General features: G+C 34.5%; 2 protein-coding genes across 2 annotated transcripts in view; both read right to left on the minus strand.

The window, feature by feature from the left end:
* Nucleotides 1–6,475, minus strand: part of LOC110441459 — a 28,202-nt gene extending 21,727 nt beyond the window's left edge. The window contains exons 1-5 of the mRNA XM_021484615.1: nucleotides 6,168–6,475; nucleotides 4,094–4,285; nucleotides 2,301–2,395; nucleotides 1,908–2,043; nucleotides 112–234 (exon numbers count right to left, since the gene is read on the minus strand). Of these exons, the coding sequence (XP_021340290.1) occupies nucleotides 112–234; nucleotides 1,908–2,043; nucleotides 2,301–2,395; nucleotides 4,094–4,285; nucleotides 6,168–6,264 (643 nt within the window). The 5' untranslated portion in view covers nucleotides 6,265–6,475. The remainder of the gene's footprint in view (nucleotides 1–111; nucleotides 235–1,907; nucleotides 2,044–2,300; nucleotides 2,396–4,093; nucleotides 4,286–6,167) is intronic.
* A 1,995-nt stretch (nucleotides 6,476–8,470) lies between these two features.
* LOC110441469 overlaps nucleotides 8,471–12,516 on the minus strand; it is a 32,448-nt gene continuing 28,402 nt past the window's right edge. Inside the window, exons 4-5 of the mRNA XM_021484626.1 lie at nucleotides 8,920–12,008; nucleotides 8,471–8,642 (exon numbers count right to left, since the gene is read on the minus strand). Of these exons, the coding sequence (XP_021340301.1) occupies nucleotides 11,754–12,008 (255 nt within the window). The 3' untranslated portion in view covers nucleotides 8,471–8,642; nucleotides 8,920–11,753. The remainder of the gene's footprint in view (nucleotides 8,643–8,919; nucleotides 12,009–12,516) is intronic.

The raw sequence follows: 12,516 nt of genomic DNA on the forward strand, positions 1-12,516 counted from the left end.
CATGCATACTTTATCGATTAAAATCAGCAAACATACGGTTTACATTTAAAACATTTATTATGCAACACTTTCAGAGCGCCAAGGACAAATAATACTGATCAAGTTACTTACATAATGCGCACAAATAGGTGTTCTTTATATCGCAGTGACGTGCGACTATACTAAAGGATTGGTTTAAATGCTTTTCTAGCATTCCACAATTGCCTCTATCTGAGTCTTCTTTGGTATCAGCATCTACAATATCAGAAGAAAAGGAAGCTTGGTCAAAGCATATCGTCACAGTGTTAAATACTGTTTTAATAGTTCTTTTACATAACACAGTGGTACGGTTACTTTGAACCTTATTCAGTGATTTAGTATGTGTTGAGTAAATAAGCGCTGATATTTCCATGTCGGAATATCTCTTATATATATTGGATCTTAAAAGAGTTTCATTTCATATGAGATTTTATGAAACTTCGAGACGAGTTTCATAAAAGCTCATACGAAACGAAAACAAATTTAAGATACTTTTTATCACATTACTCAGAAAACTTATATTTTGACAGGTTTTAAAGCCAAAATATAGAGGGCTTAATCAAACGGAGACAGCCATTTTGTTGCACCGTTCACAATTTATGACGTCACGTCATTGTACATATTATGACGTCACAATCGATTTCTGACTGGCACAGCCAATGAAAAACGCTCTAAGGTATATTTCACTAGTGACACATGTACAATTATTACACGGGCGAATTCACTGGAAAACAGGCCGATTATGTGATAAATATTTATAACAGAGGTATAGAATATATAGCTTTCAGAGGCTTTGCCAACGCGAACATTTCCATACAGCAATCTGTTTAAAGTCACGACGTCAACAATTTCACTAGCAATACGTATCGTCCGTTAACAGTATGTCCCTTTAACTCATTCACCCCTAAAATTTCATAGTGAACTATTCCAACCTTTGAATTGGTAGAGTTCTAATGTGTTTTCAGGGGTGAATGCGTTAATCCATCCCTGAAATATCATAGTGAACTATTCCAACCTTTGAATTGGAAGAGTTCAAATGTGTTTTCAGGGGTGAATGAGTTAATTCACACGATGATGTACTAGTACAGACTTAACTAACTGTGCCACTACATGTACACATTGCAGACGTAAGCGTAGAGCTGTCTTGAGATGTTCTCATGAAATACCAACGCTACTATCATTTACAGGTAGATCATATGTACGTTATTAAAAGCTAAAACAACCAAAACAACAACCACATTGTCTATGGTTAAATTCAAACAAGAATCAATGTAGTGTAAAATATGCAACTAAAGCCATTATTACCTTGACCTCCGGTATAGTAAATTCAATATGTCTAGTTTAGAAAAATGTTGTTGCATCTACATTTACAATTATATCAAATATGGACTTTTGTTAGGTATATAAATGGTAATATAGAAATGAGAATACGATATTGACCGAGACGAAGTAGGGGTTAATATCACTTTTCGGGTCCCACTGACACATATTCACCAAAATGAAAGTCCGGCATTGTTATATGGTATATAAGATAAATTGTTTATCCATTTTGAGACGGAGCGTTGGCAAATCGTCAAGAGAAAAAAATGCATTCAGAAGAGATTGGATTGGTAATGCATTTGAAGTGACGTTAATAAGTGAATATTGCCCAGCTGTTTCTGAAAATAGTCAAACCGAGTCAATATCACAAACAACCCACCTCAAAGTGATTATTATGCAACAAAAAAGGATGTAGGAAAAACTGATGATGTGTATTATTTAGAATTACCCTAATACAAAAAGGAACACAAAATAGTACATTGTATATAAATCAAAAAAATCCATTTACCATGAAATGAATACATAAACGAGCAGATGTACACCCTAGTATACTGGCTGGCATATCTTACATGTTGCGTAGTGCTGGTAGACATTCTCTCCTCCGCAAACGTCGTCCCTGTTACCAGGACATCTCGTATTACATAAGGAGGAGTTGGTTCGAGTGCTGATACCCGGAGCTTCGGTTACACAAAGGCAGTTATAAATCTGTAAGGATTAACGCTTTTGTCTATTTATGAGGCTTTGCCGAAAGGTTTACACAAATACATTACAAAATTACCCCTATCCCCGATAGACATGTATACCAGAGTATCATCACTGATTAAAAATCAACCCATCGCACGGATTTTTAACAATCGAAACATAACAACAATTTATATTACGGATTGCATTTGTAATTGTGACATCGCAATTTAATAAAAAAAAAAATCTCCTGTAAAATCATTTTAAAAATACCAACTTACATTCAGCATGACGTCCATGTCCCCACAGAAGCGTTTACATGTGGCAATATCATTGTCTTCTATCCTCTTCGAAGGCTTAGTGGCTGTGAAGCACCCTGCATGAACAGGCACAACAAACAAATAAATAAAGTATTGAGACAATGCTTGTGTATATATTTGCTATTTCCTCTTTTTGTCTGATTTGACTATCTGGTGCCATTCAGTTTAGAAATAGTCGTTAGCCGTGTGTAAGGCCACACACATGGACGGTCGCCTTTGAATGATCTTCGCTAGTAATAGGACGATAAACACAATAATCTCAACTTATCCAACTAAATCGATAAACACAATAAACAAAACACAAATAGGTCGATAAACACAAATAGGACGGTAAACACTAATAGGACGGTAAACACAAATAGGACGGTAAACACAAATACATTGTAAGATGATCAACAAAAATAGGACGATAAACACAAAAAGGACGGTAAACACAAATACATTGTAAGATGATAAACAAAAATAGGACGATACACACAAATAGGACGGTAAACACAAACACATTGTAAGATGATAAACAAAAATAGGACGATAAACACAAATAGGACGGTAAACACAAATACATTGTAAGATGACGGTCAACACAAACAGGACGGTTAACACAAATAGGATAATAAACACAAATGGGATAATAAACACAAATAGGACGGTTAACACATATAGGATAATAAACACAAATAGGACGGTTAACACAAATAGGATAATAAACACAAATAGGACGGTTAACACAAATAGGATAATAAACACAAATAGAGCGGTAAACACAAATAGGACGGTAAACAGAATTAGAATGATAAACACAAATAGGACGGTTAACACAAATAGGACGGCTAACACAAATAGGACGATTAACACAAATAGGATATAAAACTCAAATAGGACGGTTAACACAAATAGGACGGTTAGCACAAATAGGATAATAAACACAAATAGGATGGTTAACAAAATTAGAATGATAAACACAAATAGGACGGTTAACACAAATAGGATAATAAACACAAAAAGGACGGTTAGCACAAATAGGATAATAAACACAAATAGGACGGTAAACACAAATACATTGTAAGATGATAAACACAAATAGGACGTTAAACAAAAATAGGACGGTAAACACAAATACATTGTAAGATGATAAACAAAAAAAGGACGATAAACACAAATAGGACGTTAACACAAATAGGACGGTAAACACAAATAGAATGATAAACACAAATAGGACGGTAAACACAAATAGGGCGATAAACACAAATAGGATGATAAACACAAATAGGACGGTAAACACAAATAGGACGGTAAACACAAATAGGACGATAAACACAAATAGAGCGATAAACACAAATAGAACGGTAAACACAAATAGGATGATAAACACAAATTGGACGGTAAACACAACTAGGACGATAAACACAAATAGAACGATAAACACAAATAAAACCAAACGGAATAAACCAAACTAAAACAACTTGTACCTAGAATATACCACATATTACGTCACATCTTGTACCTAGAATATACCACATATATTACGTCACATCTTGTACTTAGAATATACCACATATATTACGTCACATCTTGTACCTAGAATATATCACATATATTACGTCATATCTTGTACCTAGAATATACCACTTATATTACGTCACATCTTGTACCTAGAATATACCACATATATTACGTCACATCTTGTACCATTTATGTATCACACCTACACGTGTTATGTCACATCTAGTACCTAGAATGTATCATAAACTTACCGGTTGGATACATCCATGGGGTTGTATAGGTGTATTGACCAACCCACACGCGTTCTTGGTTCCGAATGGCATTCTGTACAGAGCTGTATTCGTATGTTTGGGGTACGGCGAGGGAATCGTCCATACCCTGACAGAATGTAAATGCCTCCTCCCACGTAAGGTTTCTGTGGTATAGCGTCAGTCCATCTGTTCCTAAACATAAGAATTATTGTGTTGTATTCGGGGATACATTTTCTAAACTAAAGCAATACATTTGCAATATTATATTGCATCTAACTATGAAGAGATTTGTTATTCTTTCCCAGATTTCTCCTGTTCGTGCCACTATCCATGCCGTTATAGCTGTTAATGTTGGTAACGATAGAAGGTTACAGATTTCCATAAGTGTACATTGTTTGCTTATGAATATATTTATAGGATACGTAAATAAAATAAACTTAAAACTAAACTAAAAGAAAGCATAACGTTAACAGTAAAAGATGAAATCCGAATTTAGAATCCAGTCAAAGGAAGAAAGGATAAAACTAAACTGATCAAACACCAAAAGGAAAGACACCATGATATTATCGAATTTCCAGGGACAACACCTTCTGTTCGAAAATTGTTTCTTGCACCGAATGCTATATCTGCCATGATGTTGTCTTCCTTCAATTAGAAATATCAGACTGCTTTTATTAGATAAGTACTGAATATAAACTAATAACATCGAATGTTTGGTCTGTTGGTCAAAAGTCTTGAATGGTCCAAGCAATGGAATATTGTGAGTGCATGAAAGTTGGTCAGTGTTGACCTTCAGGTCATGTCTAATCACTCCCGATATCAGAGGTTTATGCCCACTTTCGCTCTCTGCACCCCTGGAATATGTCATAGCTAAATTAAAGGCTACATAGGCACCACTTGTGGATGAAACAAGTAGACTTTTTTATCCTTTGATGTTCATCAAAAGAATCTCGCGGTTGCGTAACGGTAAAATTGACTGACTTTGAAGTCGGATGTAACTCCTCTGTAATCTTCAAGGGACATGTATCAGTCTAGCGATTGGTAGTTTTTTTTTTTATCTGAAACCAACCAAATAGCTAGCCGCGTGCCTTCAGTTTTTCTATGACATATTCCAGGAGTGTATAGGGCGTAATTAAGTGTCCGATATAATGGCATATCTCGTTGTGATTATAATTCGTCGATAAAGTGTCAAATCAAACAAACAATGCCGTACTAAAGTATTTACAACGTATAGTTAATACATTGTTTGTATGTACGTTAAATGTTGTAAGGAATTTATGAAATTTTGTGTAACTGAAATGTAGCATTTGATAAATATGACTTCTAATGGCGAGGCTAATTCATCACTGGTCTGTGTCGTTCAGAAAGACGGCCTAGTAGTTTAGCTGTCCATGCCTTAACGCTTAAATGGCTCCGAAAATAAGCGGTTTCTAAAAAATGGTCTAGCTAGCAATATATGCTTGGAAATGGTTGATAAAACGGACATTAGCCTGGGGTTATTTTCCAGATTAAGAGTGTATATAAGGGATGGTGTTCGATAATCTGTGTACGGCTAATACTGATATAACTGTAAGCAGCCTATAATTATAAAGCTATGATAATTAAGTTAAATGGTACCGCTGCATCGGTTTTAATCGCAAAGAAGAGTTCCGCTCAGAGACTGTTTCTGATTGGAGTGTTTTCCCTCTATATAGAGGTTGAAGCTAAAAGTTACCCTCCCTGTCAAGTTTTCATACGCTGTGTGGCCCATTTGTGAACAATTATTTTGCTATTAATGTGCTTGTGTATTTCCTGTATTGACACATTGTTAAAGTTTAGGCTTTGTAATGTAAAGGTTCCCCGATTCGGCTCTTGCTGTAGTTGTTTTTTTTATTTGTATTTTCATTTTTCAAACCAAACATTCAATTACAATTCTGTCAAATGCATGCCAACACGTAATTTTTATAAACTATGTTTTTTGAAAATATCTTAAACAACATTTCACAGCAGTGACAATGTTAATGGTATGGTTAAACGTATTTGCACCCTTTACCTTAAGATGTTGTAACATGAAACCAAATATAAACAGCTTTACCTTGAAGTTTCTCCTTGTCTGTTTTCATAGAGGCGATTCCAGGGAAGAGGATTAGGGTACGGATAACAACTGTTAGAAGGATGTGCGGACGGTCCATGTGTCTCGAGCCTCTCCAGCACGCTCAGAACGCACAAGTGTACACACTACACACGATGACGTTGAAGTATACATACTGTACTTCGTCCCTGTTTGACTCATCGGATCCTCTGTATGCTGCCCGATATTGACAGACGTGTCAGTGTGATTATTTTATATTATATAGCTACATCCTATACCGGACGTCGATCAGTTAGCCGTCAGGATGACTCAAATATGTGAAACGTGATAAATATATAAATAAGCGAATTCATTTGTTCATCTTATGAAATAGAACATACTCTTTAGTTCTTTTATAGATATTATGAAGCAAGTTTTTCATACTCTTGTTTACTCATATGTTAGCACGTGCAGGGTCTTAACGTGGGAGGAATCTCACGAACAACCGAAAGAAACCCACGTGTTTGGGCAAGTAACTCAATACCTGTTCATGTCCGACCGTGGGATCAAACTCTGGCCGTCTTGGTGAAAGGTCGCTGTCGATCCATTTCATCTTATTCTGTTACATACAAATAGTGTTCCCTTTAATAATTAAATATTTCAAAGGTTTTAATTAAAAGTAGCTTTACATATTTTGTAACAAATGTTAGAGTTGTTATTCAATTTGTCTTTAATTGAATCTTGTAAAGCCGAGTGTTGACGCGGTGGAGGTCTCAACTCCGAGTTTATCATTCACAACATGTCCGTTAATATCATTATTCACTACATCATTCATGTAACACGAGGAAGGTTTAATGACTTTTATGTCATCATAACATACCTATATATTCTGTTAGACTTAACGATTTAAAACGCTAGTCCAAATGTTTTACAGAACAGGTTTGTTTAAAGATAAGTCTGTTTACATCAAATAAAATAAATTATACTATTTTGAAAAAGATATCGACGTGAGATGAAAACACCCCAATGGCGACAGATAAGGCAGATAACTCACAAAAAGTATTAAAAAACACTAAGAATTTCCATTCAGTATTGACTTTTGAAATTGAGAAATTATTGGAACCGAGTTTTATAAATGTAAACACTTTCCCCCTAAAATCTTGCTTGATGTTTATTTCTTAGCCATTTTACACTTTTCGGTTCCTATCATAAGCGTTTGTTTGTAATTTTTTAAAAATTATTTAATGAATTTGTTATCATTATTTGTGTTCTGCAAGTGTAAGAAAATAAGAAAAGAAAAAAAAAAATAACCCAGCCTTATCGACAGAAAAAAAGAGACAAAGATAATTCCATTGTTTTGTCATTTCATTGACATTTAATTGTCAAATATTGTCAAAGGAATTTTTATAGAGAGCATATAAGTAATAAATTCAAAAGAAAACAAACGGTATAATATTTTTGTCATCAATCAATAAAATATATAAACAAGTTAATTAGAATCCAAAGCACAACAAAAGGTGAAGAGTGGCACGCTCGAGTTGTCTCCCTTAACTATTGATTGAAAAATTAATTATGTATTTGTGTTATTTTCTTGAAAAAAAATCACATTATGCAACTGATGAAAAAAATAATAATAATGCACCACAATTACGTGCTAAATACAAAGATTTTTTTCAGAATTACTGCTATTAAAAAATAAAAGGTTCCATCAGTTTTGAGTAAGTAGGCGTATGTTATATATAATCACCACTTGTCACTGTGAACGGGTTATAATAGACGCCTAACCAAGAATAACCGTCTTTATTCTGAAAGTATATATATATGACCTACCTTCTATGTATTAACGGCCTAGTTAGACAAAACAATAATCTATTTTCCCTTCTGTTTATCATACTCCAGGTACTGATATTCCTATTTGATGAAACAGCAATAATTGTTACCAACTACCACACATAATCTACAGGACAAACATAATTAGCCATTACTTAGTACAGATCATACATAGAATACCGTCCCAGTGCCGGCTGTTATTGTTACCACACATAATCTACAGGACAAGCATAATTAGCCATTACTTCGTACAGATCATACATAGACTACCGTCCCAGTGCCTGCTGTTATTGTTACCACCTTCCACACATAATCTACAGGACAAGCATAATTAGCCATTACTTCGTACAGATCATACATAGTATACCGTCCCAGTGCCTGCTGTTATTGTTACCAACTTCCACACATAATCTACAGGACGAGCATAATTAGCCACTACTTCGTACAGATCATACATAGAATACCGTCCCAGGACCTGCTGTTATTGTTACCAACTTCCACACATAATCTACAGGACAAACATAATTAGCGACTTCTTCGTACAGATCATACATAGAATACCGTCCCAGTACCTGCTGTTGTTGTTACCAACTTCCACACATAATCTACAGGACAAGCATAATTAGCCATTACTTCGTACAGATCATACATAGAATCCCGTCCCAGTGCCTGCTGTTATTGTTACCACACTTAATCTACAAGACAATGATAATTAGCCACTACTTCGTACAGATCATACATAGACTACCGTCCCAGTGCCTGCTGTTATTGTTACCACACATAATCTACAGGACAAACATAATTAGCCACTTCTTCGTACAGATCATACATAGAATACCGTCCCAGTACCTGCTGTTATTGTTACCAACTTCCACACATAATCTACAGGACAAACATAATTAGCCATTACTTCGTACAGATCATACATAGAATACCGTCCCAGGACCTGCTGTTATTGTTACCAACTTCCACACATAATCTACAGGACAAACATAATTAGCGACTTCTTCGTACAGATCATACATAGAATACCGTCCCAGTACCTGCTGTTGTTGTTACCAACTTCCACACATAATCTACAGGACGAGCATAATTAGCCACTACTTCGTACAGATCATACATAGAATACCGTCCCAGTGCCTGCTGTTATGAAATGAATTTTGTTGTAAATTCCAATAAAGGCGACATTTCTACATATCTGTTTAAATTCTAAGTAAATTTGAATTTGTTCCTGTTACATATCGATAATAAGTTTGAATTCCAAACGACATGGATACCTAATGCTAATGGGAAATCTACTACTGAAAACATAATTAACGTTCAAATACTTTAACTGTGTTTGCTAACCAGTGGTATTATATTTAGACAGTAACAGGGCAAACTCACTGTCATTCTTGGTTCCATCATCGTTGTGTATTAAGCATTATTGTTTTAATTATAATTGCGATTTAAAGTAATCGAGTCGAGAGTAAGAAAAACCTAAACTGTACACAGTAAATCCTAAGTAAATAAGTCGAAAGTTGAATGCAATTAAACCTGTATTACCTAAATTATTTATTATAAAAACTGTAAAGCAACACTGGTAATAGTCCCAGTAGTACCAATGCTGGCGTTAGGTCTGGTTTAGTATACATGGAAGGAATACCAGTTTGAAAATTTATATTTTTTGTTCAGGGTTACATATGTACATTTTCATTTGGTTGTAACACAACATGCTTAGGAATACATCAGACATGTATTTTATACTGACGAGTCTTAATACATCAGACATGTATTTTATACTGACGCGTCCTAAATGGAAGAAACATATAACGGATTTCTAAATCGAGAGAATAAAGTTTGAACCGGTATTTTTTACTACGTTATTAAATTGAGTATCTTTTCTGCATATATAACAAATCAAACCAAATTGATAATTTAAAACTTTGCCCAACCGAATGACATATTTGTTAGTTTAATGGATATTCTGAATACCAGAACAGATGTATTTTAACTGTTTTATCAATTATAAAACTTTGAACTGTTATATTAGATTATCATAAAAAATAGTTATTGTCTGCATGCAGAAAGCCACACAAAGTGATTATTTACTGCATCAAATGGCCACTTAGGACGCATCAGTTTCACAGAAGATTAAACGAATTATAATCCAGTTTTAAGTGTTCTATCTTATATTATAAAATACATGCAACAACATGAGAAAAAAGGACCATAGAACCCTTTATAACGTTACGCATTGAATATAGATAAAAAAAACATCATTTTTATAACGGTATTTCAAGTTAACCGTACCAAAATAATGTATAAAATACCAGCAATATGTTGAATGTCTGAAAATCATTCCAATACTCTTCCTGAAAATTCCATTGTAATACATCCAGTTTGACTTATAAAAACAACATCTATCAAACTTAAATGTAACAACTTACAAAGTATACATATAAGCAGTGCATTATCTACATGTTATGATAACATAATTTGTATCACCATCAACACCAAAACAACCTAAAGGATGATGTGCTGTACACATAGGACAGGTAGGGATGGAACAGTAACGATATATTTGTATAATTATGTCGATAGTTCATCTATCTTTAAACCAATAGACATATCCACCGCCCTAATTAGGAAGCTTTTTCATATCTGTCGTTCAGACATATTGTTTTTCGATACACAAAACTCACAAATACTTGTCCATTACGTGAAATCCATCCTTTGGGAGTCTCCCAAAGGTGATCAGATTATTGATGCCAAAAATACCGACAAAAACGGTACCTGCACATTAAAAACTGTTTGTTTTCCGGCGTGAATATAGCTTTTAATAATCATTTCTGAAGAAAAAAAATATACATTGCAGGATTTTTATTAAAAAAAAGTACATCAGCAAAAATAAAATCAACAACAGTATTCCGAATGTACAAAATCAGCTGTGTTAGACTAGGAATTTAACCTTTGACCTCATATTGTTGTACTGTCGCTCTAAGCAACCGAAGGTTCGCGCTATAGTAATATCCAAACCGAAACTAAGGGGAGGCTACTTTACATACGGAAAAATATGTAGTGGAGGTCGCAGTGGGACAAGGATCCTTAATCTTTTGAGTACATTACGAACGCACTGGATCGAAGGATAGATAACCTAGTTTCCAATACTGATGATACCGTGTATTTGCGTACGCGTGATTACTCAAATTAACGTTTCCGATATATTCGCTAAGGAAGACTTAAAATTCCCTGTCACATTGCCAAAACCAGAAACATTTATTTCGAAATGTTTATGAAAAAATGAATGTAGACGAAATTCGATTTAAAAAAATACAAAACAGTGTTCAGAGAGTAAAAATAAAAAGGGTCAAGACCGTGAATCAAACTCTGAGCCTACGATCAAACTACAGTCATTCTAACCGGTTCCTCGGCACAGTCCGACTAAAGAATAACCAAAACACGATATTAAGGGGAAGAAACTTTGTATATGACAAACTTCCGAATGTCTGTATTGCTTTGTCTGCAGTGGGACAGGGATCCTTAATGATTATGTGTTTACGATATATATGAATAATTGATCGAGATCACGCTAATGTACGCGAAAATATATACCACGCAAAACGTAAGTAATCTGGGTACTTATATATATATTGTTAACATGTATGATCTGTTGTTATCATGAGTCAACGAGGAGCCAGTCAGCAACCACAAGAAGGCGTTACCATATCGGATTCCTTCATAAATACAGCAGAAATATATTTATATATATTTTAAAGGAGAGTTGGATTAACTTTCCCGTTATTTTTTGTAGCACGTGGCCGTAATAAGTCTCTGCACGTCTGGTCGTTTGAAGTATCCTTTACAGCTTTTATCCACTGAGGCGTCGTATTTTGGTATAATGTCCTTATACTTAGTCCTTAACTTTTCAGTGATAATGGCGTCGTTGCGAAAGTCCTTTTCACGTTCGCGTATCTTCTCCACCGTTGGTGATTCCTTGGCACGCCTTCTAAAACTCAGTTTGTTGATTTTGTTTATTCTCTGTGCCTCAGCATCCTGAAACAAGCATACACATGTTTTTGGTTTTTATTGTCTTAAAAAACCTTAATTTAGGGTAGCAATACAACTGCAATGTTTAGTAAAAATATTCGTGACAACAGGTCTTATTTAAACGTTGTTTTCCATAGCAGAACATGTACAGATGTCAATACACCAGTCATTCTCAAAACAGTAAATATCAATATGCTATATAAAAAGTGTTATTTAACCGTACTGTTCCTGTTTTTAAAATAGTTCGAATACTTAATCATGAAGTTGAAAAAAAACTCTTTCTGTTTTAATACCATTATTGTGGATACAGTTGATTTGTTCGTAGCATGGAATATCTTGTAGTTTTTATCTTTTGCTTGTAGCATGGTACATCTGAATTTAATAAGGGATTTAAAAGAAAGGTAGTTATATTGGGGATATTCAATTGAAACATATATTTATCATTGCAAATAAGATGCATTCGATGAAGTACATTAGTATACACTGGTGTCCTGTCACCAAAAGTACATATGTC

The sequence above is a fragment of the Mizuhopecten yessoensis genome, unplaced genomic scaffold (assembly GCF_002113885.1).
Source record: "Mizuhopecten yessoensis strain PY_sf001 unplaced genomic scaffold, ASM211388v2 scaffold1861, whole genome shotgun sequence".
Taxonomy (NCBI): domain Eukaryota; kingdom Metazoa; phylum Mollusca; class Bivalvia; order Pectinida; family Pectinidae; genus Mizuhopecten; species Mizuhopecten yessoensis.